General features: G+C 40.5%; 1 protein-coding gene across 8 annotated transcripts in view; it reads right to left on the bottom strand.

Moving 5' to 3' along the window:
- The window catches only part of CEP70 (centrosomal protein 70), a 52,507-nt gene that overhangs the window by 2,316 nt on the left and 35,319 nt on the right, over positions 1–14,872 (bottom strand). For all 8 annotated transcript variants that reach the window (XM_080674699.1, XM_080674692.1, XM_080674693.1 and 5 more), the window contains 6 exons: positions 13,334–13,436; positions 10,513–10,683; positions 6,163–6,309; positions 5,485–5,653; positions 4,664–4,778; positions 1,337–1,416 (listed from right to left, as the gene is read on the bottom strand). In XM_080674699.1, coding sequence (XP_080530825.1) covers positions 1,337–1,416; positions 4,664–4,778; positions 5,485–5,653; positions 6,163–6,309; positions 10,513–10,683; positions 13,334–13,436 — 785 coding nt within the window. The remainder of the gene's footprint in view (positions 1–1,336; positions 1,417–4,663; positions 4,779–5,484; positions 5,654–6,162; positions 6,310–10,512; positions 10,684–13,333; positions 13,437–14,872) is intronic.

Genomic DNA, 14,872 nt, shown 5'->3' with positions numbered 1-14,872 from the left:
GTCTGATCCACTTACAAAGCATCAAGATATAAGAAAGGAAAAATTATAAGCAAATTTACAACAAAGAATTTGGCTCACACATTATATCCTGGTAAGGTACAAGAGCAAGCTACTGAAATCACACCTATTTTCTCACTAAATGAGAAATCTACCTGATAAATGAACCTCACAGAGAAGAATCTTGGCTAATATGAGAATCTTCTCAGCTAATATGAAATTCGGAAGAAAGACCTTCATATCTGATATTCAGTACATCACTCTATTATAGATGCTTAATATGACATCTAGTAACAAAAAGTCATGCTTGCCAAAACAGATTTAACTTTCCCAATGTTATATATAATATTTAACTCCAGAATTGCAACTGTGATTAAAATGCAGACTTCATCTGCAGGGAGACTTGGCTTCTTGAAGCAAATGATCTCACATGAACCATGCTGATAACATCTGAGAGGAAGTTTATAGAAGGATTCTGAAATAAGTGTTACCAGCACATCTATTAAAATATTTATTAATAATGAGCCCTGACCGGTTGGCTCAGTGGATAGAGCGTTGGCCTGCAGACTGAGGGGTCCCAGGTTCGATTCCAGTCAAGGGCATGTGCCTTGGTTGCGGGCACATCCCCAGTGGGGGGTGTGCAGAAGGCGGCTGATTGATGTTTCTCTCTCATCGATGTCTCTAACTATCTGTCCCTCTCCCTTCCTCTCTGTAGAAAATCAATAAAATATATTTAAAAAAATAAAATATTTATTAATAATGAGAACTTCACTATTTAAGTTAACTATGCAGAAGCAAGTAAAATCATATTATTCTATACTAGGGATCAAACCCACAACCTGAGTATGTGCCCTGACCAGAAATCGAACCTACCACCCTTTTGGTGGATGGGACACTGCTCCACCCAACTGAGCCACACTGGCCAGGAATAATTTGTATATTTAAAAAACACAGTAGACAGGTACTATCTTTTAAAAGGAGCAAGAGGAGGAGGAGGAAGAGAAAAAACACTATTCAAGGTCATAAATTCTATCAAGGTTTCTCATTAGGTAATCACAGAGTCAGGGCCTACCCAAAGTAAATGCCATTTCTCATCTCAAGGTCCCAGGACAAAGGCAGCCCCTGCTCTTAAAAGGATATGTGCTTCTCTGTTGTGTAGACTAATCCCAATCACCTCTAGCTGCAAATTAGGAGTGTTTTGCAGAACTGTTCATGGTTTCCAGACACTTTCTACCAAACACTCTAAAATCCTAATTCAGTGATTAAGGAGAACGGTCTTCGCTCAAACCCACAGACATCTTGAGACTTCATATTTAAACACCATTAACAGAGATCTTACCTAAGATTTCAAGTAGATCATTAGTGAATGCCTGAAACGCTGGAAAAAATTCCTCGTGTTCTTGCAATTTGATGATAATGCTTTAAAAAAAAAAAGGGGGGGGGGCAATTTATACTGAATTTCCAACTTAAAGTTATTGCATCTGATTGAACACAGAACATTTTCAAAATAGAAACTGTCCTAATTTAAATATCCTAATAAAAGAGTAATATGCAAATTTACCATCACTCTGCTAAACCCACAAGCCATGCCCACAAGCCAATCAGGAGCGAATATGCAAATAAACCGAACCAAGATGGCTACGGCCACAGAGAGCAGGAGGGAGGCTTGGGTTTCCCCGGCAATGGAGGAAGCCAAGCTTTCCACACACCCTGGCCAGCCCAGGCCTCCGCTTAAGGATACAAAGTTTCAATTATAGAAGATACATAAACCCCAACAGAAATGGCTGCCGCCTGGGAGCAAGCAGAAGGCTTGGCTCTGCTCCAGGCTACAAAGTTTCAATTGTAGAAAATAAACAAACCCCAGATACCAGGGCCTCTGCTTGGGTTGCCAGGGGGCGTGGCCAGCCTGCAAACCACCACAGGCCCCTAGCCCAGGCTGCCCCACACCCCAATGGAACCCCACCCTGATCCGGGACACCCTTCAGGGCAAACCAGCTGGCCCCCACCCATGCACCAGGCCTCTATCCTATCTAATAAAAGAGTAATATGCAGATTGACTATCACTCCAACACACAAGATGGCTGCCCCCATGTGAACACAAGATGGCCACCACAAGATGGCCAGCAGGGGAGGGCAGTTGGGAGGGACCAGGCCTGCAAGGGAGGGCAGTTGGGGGGCGATCAAGCTTGCAGGGGAGGGCAGTTAGTGGTGACCAAGCCGGCAGAGGAGGGAAGTTGGGGGCGACCAGGCCTGCAGGGAAAGGCAGTTGGGAGGGACCCAGGCCTGCAGGGGAGAGCAGTTGGGGGGGACCAGGCCTGCAGGGGAGGGCAGTTAGGGGTGACCAGGCCTGCAGGGGAGAGCAGTTAGGGATGACCAGGCCTGCAGGGGAGGGCAGTTAGGGGCAAACAGGCTGGCAGGGGAGCAGTTAGGCATCAATCACGCTGGCAGGGGAGTGGTTAGGGGGTGGTCAGGCTGGCAGGCAGAAGCGGTTAGGGGCAATCAGGAAGGCAGGCAGGCGAGCAGTTGGGAGCATTGTGAGAGGGATGTCCGACTGTCGTGGATTGTGAGAGGGATGTCCGACTGCCCAGGCATCCGGACATCCCTCGAGGGGTCCCAGATTGGAGCAGGTGCAGGCTGGGCTGAGGGACACCCCTCCCGTGCACGAATTTCATGCACTGGGCCTCTAGTAAATTTCATAATTTACTGTAATACTTTCTTTTGAGCTCTTTGTTCATCAAATATCAGTTTTCTAAAATATATATATATCTTTTTATCAGTGTAAATATCTGTTCCAAGGTTAAATTATGTAAATTCATATAAAGTTTCCCTACCATTTAGCTCAAGGATTCTTAAGAGACCATGTTCTATAATATATTAAAAAATTGGCTTTTCTATCCAGTACTAGAGGCACAGGGGGTAGGGTGCGGGGGCGGGGGGGTGTCTCTCAGCCCGGCCTGCACCCTCTCCAATCTGGGACCCCTCAAAGGATATCCTACTGCTGGTTTACAGGGATCGGGCCTAAACCGGCAGTCAGACATCCCTCTCGCAATCCAGGACTGCTGGCTCCTAACCGCTCACCTGCCTGCTTACCTGCCTGCCTGCCTAATTGCCCCTAACCACTCTGCATGCTGGCCTGCTCGCCCCCAAATGCCCCCCCGCCATCCTGATCACCCCCAACTGCCCCCTGTGCCAGTATGCTTGCCCCCAACTGCCTCCTCTGCCAGCCTGCTCACCCCCAACTGGCCCCCTGCTAGCCTGCTCACTCCAAAATGCTCCCCAACCCCCACTGTCCTGATCACCTCCAACTGACCCCCACTGACGGGATGAGGGGCTGATGGCTGTTTGCAGGCTGGCCAAGCCCCCCAGCAGGAACCCTCACCCCATGGGAGTGTGGCCAGCCTGGGTGAGGAGCTGAGGGCTGTTTTCAGGCTGGCCACGCCCCCCGGCAATCCAGGGTCCCAGCCCCTCCTTTTTTTCTTTTCTTCCTTTTTTTTCAGCACCTCTTTGAGCAGAGGCCAGGGCCGGCTGGAAGCAGGTATCTGGGATTTATTTATCTTCTACAATTGAAACTTTGTAGCCTTGAGCGGAGGCCAGGGTCAGCCAGGGCGGGCAGGAAACTTGGCTTCCTCCATTGCCAGGGGCAACCCAAGCCTCCTGCTCACTCCAGCTCTGTGGCTGCCGCCATCTTGGTTGGGCTAATTTGCATAGTCGCTCCTGATTGGCTGTGGGTGTAGCGGAGTGATGGTTAATTTGCATGTTTCTCTTTTATTAGTGTAGATTCTCTTAAACATTAAGTATTAGTAGCCAGTACTAGTAAAATGGTGGGAAGGGGAAAAAGACCAGTAGTGAGATAAATGTTCCTTTTAAAAGCATTAAGTAGCCCAGCCGGTGTGGCTCAGTGGTTGAGTGTCGTCCTACGAACCAGGAGATCACGGTTCAATTCCTGGTCAGGGCACAAGCCCTGGTTGTGGGCTTGGTCCAGGTCCCTGGTAGGGGACATGCAGGAGGCAGCCGACCAGTGACTCACTCTCATCATTGATGTTTCTGTCTCTCTCTCCCACTCCCTTCCTCTATGAAATCAATAAGAATATATTTAAAAATAAAAGCATTAAGTATCAGAAAACTAAAGTGTCAGGTTAGGTAAAGGTTCTTCTTAGAAAATTTATAGAACATATGGAATAGCGTGTTTCCCTTACAAACAATATGTTGCAATATAAAATTTGTGTGGGGGGGTGGGGAGGAAGGATTTTATAACAGAGATGCCTAGCTTTAAAAAAAAAAACAAACCCTTAACATTTTATCTTCTAATCAAATATGTAGTGTACTAAAAATAGAACTTGTTTATATATTCTAAACTCACATGAAGTCATTAACAACGTTTGAATTTCTCCACATATTATTTCCTCTGGGAACAGGCTTATAGCAATAATGCTGGATTATGTAAACATATCCACCTTTTGTAAGCCTATAGGCTCTACAATCTATTTTTATCTTGAAAATACTTGGCATTCTCTCCATCCCTAAGGTGTGAAATTATTTTAGATTGTCAAGTTATTTAAAGGATGCTATTCCAAACAGGAAAGGTAAAGAACTTATAAAGTTTTGAGTCTTTAATTTCACCACTCCAAGCATTCTGGATATTTTGCAAGCTTTTTAAAACAAATACCTTTGGAGGTCTTCAGGTCCCAATACCTGCATAATCTGTTCATTCATATCCTCATTAATCAGCCTACACAATTTTCCAACTGTGCTTACCAGCACACACAATGAGGATGAACTATCTGCAAAAGAAATAATAGTGTATTTTAAGCTAAGATTTGGAAACAGCCTAAATGCCCATCAGCAGATGATTGGATTAGAAAACTGTGGTACATCTACACAATGGAATACTACGCTGCTGTAAAGAAGGAATTCTTACCATTTGCCAGCAGCATAGATGGAACTGGAGAGCATTATGCTAATCGAAATAGCCAGTCAGAGAAAGATAAATACCACATGATCTCACTCATTTGTGGAATATAATGAACAACATAAACTGATGAACAAAAATACAGAGGCAAAGAAGCATCAAACAGACTGTCAAACTACATCAGGAAGGCAGGGGAGGATTGGAGGGGGGGGGAGGGAGAAGAGATCAATTGAAGGACTTGTATGCATGCATATAAGCATAACCAATGGACACAAGACACTGTGGTGGGGGGGCAGGGTGAAGGCATGTGCCAGGGGTAGGGGAGGCCAGGGGGAGGTCAATGGGGAAAAAAGGAGACACATGTACTACTATTTGTAATACTTTAAACAATAAAATTTAAAAAAGAAGAATAAGGTATTTTAAAAGAATTCTCAAAATCATTAATTTATCAACCCAATTATCCTCAATTATCCCTCACTTATCCTCAATTTTTTTACTTTAAAATTTTTTACCTACTTTTTGTTGATTTATTACAAATAATTCTTAAATGGGGGCCCAAAATGACAAAAGGTCATCACCTAATTCTAAGAGTTCTTGGATGTTTCTCACAGCACTGTTCAGTTCTCCAAGCCTAGTATAAACTTCATTCATTCTGGGATAGACTCCATTTAAAGAAGGCACATCAAATAATTTTTGGAAATGAGAAACAATAGCTTGCAAAGTTTTAAAGTTTGGTATGTTGCTGTCCTGTCCAAAAGAGGGAGAAAAAGAAAGTTCATGTGTTAAAAATAATCCCCAATCTTTAAAAAAATAAAAACTTTAAAAAGAGAAATAGAGTCCTAGTAGACTATCAATACCCATATTGTTACCAATTTTAAGTTGAGATTACACCCTATATAATAAAAGGCTAATATGCAAATCGACCAAACTGTGGAATGACTGGTCACTATGACGCACACTGATCACCAGAGGGGAGATGCTCAATGCAGGAGCTGCCCGCTGGTCCGGCTCAAGGCTGGCAAGCACAGCGGCAGTGGCGGGAGCTCTCCTGCCTCTGCGGTAGCACTAAGGATGTCCAACTGCCGGCTCAGGCCCACTCCCCACAGGGATTGGGCCTAAGCCATCAGTTGGGCATCCCCCGAGGGCTCCCGGACTGTGAGAGGGCGCATGCTAGGCTGAGGCCCGCCCCCCAAGTGCATGAATTTTGTGCACCAGGCCTCTACTTAAAATATAAACATTTAGATAAGTAGTATTACCTTTTCCTTATTTTCAACTTCTTCCAACATGGTATCTACTATAAACAACAGATCTTCAACTCTGATACCTTCCTTTTCATCCTGCTTCTTTAAATTATGCCAAGGCACCAATTCTGCAGATAGTATTTTCAAGGACTTATACAAATCCTTTATAACAAAAGAAATAACAACAACAAAAAATAACAAGATATTATTGATTTAAAAATAAGTTTCCATAAAAATACTAATAAAATATAATTATGTTTCAATCTTTTTAAAAATTAGGATTTATGTTAGGATCTACTAAGTACATTAATTATTATCAGGTGTTTTTTTTTAAATACCATTACCAGTTTAGGGAAGCCTGTTAAAATAGTTTTCTCCAGGTAAATATAGGCTTTACATAAAATATTCCATATTTATTGTCTTGAAACTGGATGTTTTAAGCAATTATATATTATTTTATTATCAGCTTATGTAATTTAAGTAATTGGTTTGATTATTGATGGATAAAAAATAAGTTTGTTCTTTATATTTTGGCCTGAAATTTTTTATAACAGACTTATTAAGATGTAATTCACACAATATAAAATTCACCCTCTTTTAAGTGTACAACTGAGTATTTTAGTATATTTACAGAGATGTGCAGCCATTATTTAATTCCCGAGCATTATCATCAACACAAAAATAAACCTGCAACTACTTGAAGTCATTCCCCATTCTGCCCTGACCCACGACCCTGGGTAACTACTGATCTACTTTCTTTTTCTATGGATTTGTCTATTCTGGGCATTTCACATAAAATGGAATCATATAATAAATGGCCTTTTGTGACTGGCCTCTTTCATTTAGGATAATGTTTTCCAGCTTCATCCATATTATAGCATATATCTCCAAGCAGTTTTTAATTTGAAAGGATGCCTAAATTAATTGTACTTAATCTTGATGATGGCCTACTTAGTTTTCCTGGTCTAGACACGTTGCCCTAGTCTATTTTAAACTGCATAGGGGCAAGGCTACTGAAAGTTTAGAACTTTAAGACTGTTCAACTGATAAACAAATATTTACTGTGCACGGCACAATACTTGGCCCTGTAGAACAATGCTGTCCAAAAGAAATGTAATGTGAGTCATAGTAATTTTAAATTGTCTAGTAGCCACACTTTAAAAAGAGAAACACGTGACATTAACTTTAATGATTTATTTTATTTAACCCAATATATCTGAACTATTATCATTTAATATTTAATATTATTTTTTTCCACACTAAGTCTTCTAAATCGTGTATTTTATACTTACAGCACATCTCAATTGGAACCAGCCACATTTCAATGATCAAAGCTACATGTGGCAGGTGGTTACTGTATTAGTGCAATTTCAGAATACAGAAAGAAGTATACAGGAAATTCCTTTTCCAAATCTTTTAGTCCTCCACTTATTTAACACTTTCCAATTAATGCCCAGACTTCACATATTTATATCTTTAACCTTTCATTTGGTAAGAAGGTAATTACCTATTTTAGCAATTCAAGGCAATACATTCAGTGTCAAATGAATGTTTTAAACATTGGGTGACAGCAGAATTTTTTAAAAAGTCCAAAAGTTGCAGCTTAATGATACTTTCATTAACCAACGTTCCATCAACAAGATGCAGTCATAAACAAATGGCCTATGGTACAAACCACACCAATTATAAATTTCTGCTTGAGAATAAAAGTCTTAGCAAGATTAAGTGGGGAAAAGATGTCTGATATACTTAGCAGTGCAGGATGGCTGTAGTGGTGGTCCATCAAGTAAGCCCTGAAAAACCTAAAAGAGGGTCTTTTAGATTCTCCACATTGCTCAGCTAAGGGATGTAGAAGTACAGGTTATGTCTGACTTTGGATGGCTGGCCTCTGGAGCACTAGGGGATGGGAAAGCCACAGCACACCACAGCATTGGGCTGGGAAAGCTACAGAGTCTGTAGCTCAACTTTCCGAGAAATGTGGGTGGTGGGAAAGATAGAAGGAAGGAGACAGCTAGCTAGCTAGCTCCATGCTTTTTCCATCCTTCTCTTTTATGCCAAATCTAACTTGAGAAATAAACTAATCTGGGAAAATGGTTGTCCCAAACTTAGAGGCTGCTACAGTATAGAAAACCTTTCATATGAGAAGACCTCAAAGAACCTCACGTACTTCCTCAATTTGGATCCCGATTCTGCAGTATAAGGTAAATATCTGACTCACGGCCCCAAATCTCTGAGTTACTTCAGTGGCAAAGTCACTAAATTCCTGTTGGGGGTCCTCAGGATATTCTAATTATAAAACTAATTCTCCTTGTCTCCTTCTAGTGGGAAAAATATACAGTAGCAAGAACTCACCACCACTGTAAAGCTTTTCTTTGGGGCTCCTTCCTCCTCCAGAATCTGGAGTACAAATTATTTGCATCATCCACTTGGCACTTCATGGCCTATCTGTTTTCATATAGTAAATTTTATTTCATATATTTTAGCATTTTTTCTCTCTCCAATTAATCTGAATCTGTGTTCATATTTTCTGATACCTCCCATAATGAACACAGTAAATAACCAGTAACTATATATTTATTTGATTCTTCCTTTGCTTCCTTTCTCTTCTAATCTTTCCCTTGTCTTGGGAAGGCTGGGGCATTTTTTTTTAGCCCATCTGCCCTGAGAAGGAGAAAAGTGAAGTCAGCACTATTCTCTCCTACTGGAAGAATCCCCTGACAAGCAATAATTTGGAAAATGCCATGATTTACATAATTAATCACTAATTATTTCACTCTCATAAGATACAAACTGGAGAACTCAAGCCTATAAAATAGGTATATTAATCCAACACTGTCACTCAATTAAAATTTTTTTATTTTTATTTTATAGTTCTATCTGAGCCCTAGTTAAAAAGGGAAGAAAAAATTAGGCTGAAATGTGAAAATTCTTTCATCAGTTACAGGTGTGTTTTCATTAAAAACTTTTAAAATTCAGGACTATCTTCTCTATTTTGTTGCCTTGGACTGTGTTATTCTGATTCACTCTTTTGACAAATATTGAGTATTTATTATATATCGGGAGATTCCTTGGAACACATCAGAGGACAAAGACAAAAACCCCTGGAGCTTATACATTCTTTTTTTTTTTTTTTTAAATATATTTTATTGATTTTTTACAGCGAGGAAGAGAGAGGGACAGAGAGTTAGAAACATCGATGAGAGAGAAACATCGATCAGCTGCCTCCTGAACACCCCCCACTGGGGATGTGCCCGCAACCAAGGTACATGCCCTTGACCGGAATCGAACCTGGGACCTTTCAGTCCGCAGGCCGACGCTCTATCCACTGAGCCAAACGGGTTAGGGAAGCTTATACATTCTTACACGTATCTTCGGCATCCTTTATACTTCGTGTGATAAGGCTTCTACTGACAAATACTATTACTGAATCACACCTTCATGAACAGAGGAATGCTATATATATATTAGTTACTGAAAAATCTAAAATTTAAAGGGTACAGCCCTAACTGGTTTGGCTCGGTGGATAGAGTGTCGGCCTGTAGACTGAAGGGTCCCAGGTTTGATTCCGGTCAAGGGCACATGCCAGGGTTGCAGGCTCCATCCCCAGTGCGGGGTGTGCAGGAGGCGGCCAATCAATGATTCTCTCACTGATGTTTCTATCTCTCTCTCCCTTCCTCTCTGAAATTAATTAAAAAATATATATATAGTTATAAAAATTTAAAGGGTACAGAAATTAAATACTATGACTTTAGCAATTCACCATTCAGTAAGCTACTCAACAAAAACTGGAAAAACCTGAATTTAATAAAAAATATACAACTCTATAAAGTGAAGAAAATTTCATCTTTCATGGATAAAAAGAATAAGTAATAGTAGTACTTGCTAGCCATCTGACCAAAATCTGCTCCACAGAATAGACAGACATGGAGAAAAGCTTTAAAAGAAAAAATAGTAATTTTAAATATGAAGAGAAAAGCAACATTCCCAATTGAAATGAAGGATAAAACACTACATTTGAAGAGGAATAAGGGCCAGGAAAATCTGTACCATGGGGATACCAAAAAGAGGGAGATGAAAGTAGAACAGGGAAGCACCTAGAAGTCAAAGTGGATCTACTATAGATTTCCAATAAGGCAATGAGCCTAAAAAATGTCGTTTGTTAGAATCTTATAGGAGGCAGCTTATAGTAATGACAACATCAAATATGTAGTACTTAAAACAGATATTTAAGTAGCAAGATTAACATTTAATAAGATAAGCCGTTTCAGCTTTACAGTTAAACAAAACAAATTAAGCCTAGCCTATTAATGAAGTCCACAACTCCAACAGATTTTCTAAGCATGTAAAAACTATTCAACCCCTTACCTTCAGGGAAGTCAGTTGATCTGCCCACATTTCTAGGATAGGAACAAGATGCTCAAATTCACAATCTTGACCAAAATCTTTATTAAAATGTTGGACTCCTCCTTTGCTCTGTTTAAAAAGTATTACTGGAGCTCTTGGATTGTGAATAATTGAATTGATGCTACTCAGTATCTTAAAAAAAAAAAGACTGTTTTTAGTTGAAATGTTTACCATAGTCCTTTAAAAGTGACATAAGTAAAAGGAGTGCTTTATATGTCAATGTAACATCATTTTCAAAGTTAATTTTAGGCATTAAGAAGGTCTTTAATGAGACTGACACTTGTAATGTTTCAAAAGTACAATAGTTTCATCAACATGATTAAAAATAAGTTCTAATGAGAACCACAGATTTCACACAAAAAACTAAAATGTATTTTTAACTGATGTAGACTTGAAAGTAGTTATGACCTATTATAATCCACATAGAGAAGAATCATCATCCAGATATCCTTAGCTAGAGTCCCACATTTCCCTATTCCTATCTTCTCATATTTAAGCTAATTTAGATATTAAATGGGAGCATTTCCTGATGTTTCACAGCTTCAGCTGAAGTTCTGAGTAAAGACAATCCTATATAATAAAGAGGTAATACGCAAATTGACCATCACTCCCATGTGGACACAAGATGGCCGCCACAAGATGGCCGGCAGGGGAGGGCAGTTGTGGGTGATCAGGCCAGCAGGAGAGGGCAGTTGGGAGGGACCAGGCCTGCAAGGGAGGGAAGTTGGGGGTGATCAGGCCTGCAGGGGAGGGCAGTTAGGGATGACTGGGCTGGCAGAGGAGGGCAGTTGGGGACAACCAGGACTGCATGGGAGGACAGTTGGGGGGGACCCAGGCATGCAGGGGAGGGCAGTTGGGGGTGACCAGGCATGCAGGGGAGGGCAGTTAGGGGCAACCAGGCTGGCAAGGGAGGGCAGTTAGGGGTGACTGGGTCAGCAGGGGAGGGCAGTTGGGGGTGGCCAGGCCTGCAGGGGAGGACAGTTAGGGGCGACCAGGCCGGCAGGGGAGGGCAGTTAGGGGTGAGCAGGCTGGCAGGGGAGGGCAGTTAGGGGGTGATCAGGCTGGCAGGCAGAAGAGGTTAGGGGCAATCAGGCAGGCAGGCAGGCGAGCAGTTGGAGCCAGCAATCCTGGACTGTGAGAGTGATGTCTGACTGCCGGTTTAGGAACGGGCCTAAATGGGCAGTCAGACATCCCTCGAGGGGTCCCAGATTGGAGAGGGTGCAGGCTGGGCTAAGGGACACCCCCCGCCCCCTGTGTACAAATTTCATGCACCGGGCCTCTAGTGAATTATAAAGCCTAACACATTCTAAACAGAAATCCTAAAAAACATCATGCAGGTCTTGCTAAGAGGTGATCAAATTGATCCTGGATAGTGACCAGCCTATGTAAGAAAATGTTAGCGATTCATTGGACAGTATTTACCAAGATTGATGTATTTTTAAAAAGTGGCAGAACTAGTGAGTGAAAAATGCTGTGCTGTTTTTCTTTTCTCCCCATAAAAGCTATAAGGTCTCTTGAGAATTTGACTTCTGATGCTTATTTACAAGCAGTTTTGTTTATTGCTTATTTTAGTGCATTTCAGTATATCACTTCTATTATATTTAAATTTTTTAAATACAATTTTAATGGGAAAGTATTTCCCTCCACTAAATTATCACTTGAGAGCAAGATCTTTAATAAGACTGACACTTGTAATGTTTTGGAAATACAACAGTTTCATCAACATGATTAAACATAAGTTCTAATGAGAACCACAGACTTCACACAAAAACTAAAATGTCTTTTTAAATGATGTAGATTTGAAAGTAGTTATGACCTATTAGAATCCACATAGTCCTCCTCCTGCCTCAGACCCAAAGTTAAGGAAAGCAGTAGCACTCCTAAAAGAGACCAGGGAACTGATGCTAGCTGAGCTTCAGAAGTTCATAGGGAAGGGAAGGAGGGGAGTGAGGGAGAAAGAGAGACCAACAGAGGCAGACAGAGAGACATTGCTCAGTTGCCTCCATATGTACCATGACCAAGAGTCAAACCCACAACCTTGATATGTACCCTGACTGGAATTGAACCCATGACTCTTCGATGCCTGGGACGAGACTCCAACCAACTGAGCCACACCTAGCCAGGCTGCCAGATTCACTTTTTAAGAGAAGCTACAAATAAGCACTTAATAAACAAAATCTCTTAATTTAAGAAGTATTAGTAATTAATTCAAAGTTTAAAAAAAAACACCGTGTAGGTCCAATAAAATAAAAATGCAGGCCCAGTTAAGTCAGTAACTAATCAGGCTTAACTACACATGTAGTCAATAAATGCTCATCTACCTATTCTATAAAATCAGTAAGGTAAGATCTCTGTATCACACCACATAAAAAATTAAATTTCAGATGAACTTAATATCTAAATTTTAAAAAAAGAATCATACAAGAACCTTAAGAAAATTTACTTATATAATACTAATAGTAATAATAATACCAAAAACAATAAAAAGGGAAATGGCTTAAGTAAGGAGAGCAGAGAAAAGGATAAAATCTTTCTAAAATCTTACCAGCTTTTTAGTACCCTGCTTTGAACTAGGCCAAAGTCTCTTTTAAGGGTAAAGACAAATTCTAAGTCAAACTAACTATAATGTTTTTAGCCGAACAGGTATGTCATGGCAAGACATGACAGGATAAGCACAACAAATACTGGATACAAATATTCCTTACCAACTGATAATTTAGGACACTGCAATTAAAACCAAAGTTGACTACAAACACTAGTCTCTTTGCCAGCTATTCCATACCTGAAAGTATCTCTGGTCAATTAGGGCCTGCCGCTGGTTATCTTTGCTGGGATCATCTTTTTTCTCTGTGTCCTCAGTCTTTTGACTGAGACAATCCTGTAATCTAGAGGGGAGGAAAAATCAAGATAATACAAAATGCTTTCCTACATACTGGATTAAGACAACAAACTCAGTCAATGATCCAGCTACCCTCCCAACAGCTTTATGTCATTTTATGCATGTGTGTGTGTACATGTGCTCATACACATGCATACAAGCATTTTTAAAAATTTAAACCATATTGTCACTGGAAATAAGAAGGTCCTCTCAATAGACCACAAATTAGAAGGAATCGTTGATAACAACAGGGATAAGACTGAAGAAGAAAGTTCTAACCACTCCCCAACACTTCCAAAAAATACAGAATAGGAAAAGAACTACAGTAAAGAATGGAAGCAGCTTCAAAGGGATCCAAGCTTGGAAGCTAAAGAAAGGAAGAAAGAAGCAATGGGTAGGGCAACTGGCTTGGGCACTGAGACAGCAAGAACTAGAGCAGCGGTCACCAACCTTTTGGACCTCATGGACCACCAGTTGGCAACTGCTGAGCTAGAGATTATGGTTCTTCCTTCTTCATGCTCCAGAGATAACATGATGCTTGGGCCAGTCAAGAGGGCATGAAAACCCAAGAGAACATTATTCCAGGATGCTACTAGAATGCTGGTGGAGTCTCTTTGCCCAGAAACCTAACTATGTATGAGTGTATCTACCTAGTAGCAAACCATTGCCCTTCTCCAAAAATCTCTGAAGTCAAACTGTAGTAGACATTCCTCCTTCCATCCTACCTTTGAAAAACAGGTCTATTTATACCCACTTTAAATTAACTATCTTAACTTTGAGTATGCCTATCAGTTTCCTACAGAATCTTGACTCATCAAACTGATTCCATGACTCATCTGTAAAATAGGATAGCAATATGCATCATGTCATTTGCCTGCTAAAAAACAATCAATTGCTTACCACTGCTTTGTGAATTAAATCTAATCTCCTTGGGTTAGCATTTGAATCTCTCCATGCGGTTAGTCCTAACCCAATATTTCTACTGACTTCTTTCTTACCTCATCTCTTACTACTATCCTACAATTATCTACTCCAGTCATATGTATTGCCCTTGATCTTCACTCAATTGCTCTTCTCTGCTCTCTGGTGAGTATATGAAAAAAATAAAAATAAATTAAATTAATGGATTAGCTCTAGGTAAAAAGTCAGCCTCTTTCCTCTAGTAGACACAAAGACCTCATAATCCATTTTCCAGTTGATTTCCCACCTATTTTCCATATTCACATACTTTACAGCTTGTAAATTGGGAATACCAGTAAACTGATATATCTGAATTTAAATGTTAGTTAACTTTACAGTCTTGCTCCTTGAACCTCTGGAATATTCAAATTGGGCAAAACAACCTTTGGACTAGGCCTAAAACATCACTGTATTTCAAACAACTATTTGTAAAGCTAACAGGAAAGCTGACACTCTGGACTGAAAAGTAAAGACATTCTTTGG

This window comes from Plecotus auritus (genome assembly GCF_963455305.1).
Source record: "Plecotus auritus genome assembly, chromosome: 6".
NCBI lineage: Eukaryota > Metazoa > Chordata > Mammalia > Chiroptera > Vespertilionidae > Plecotus > Plecotus auritus.
Note: the sequence above shows the minus strand (reverse complement) of the source record. Positions and strands in the feature narration are given on the sequence as shown.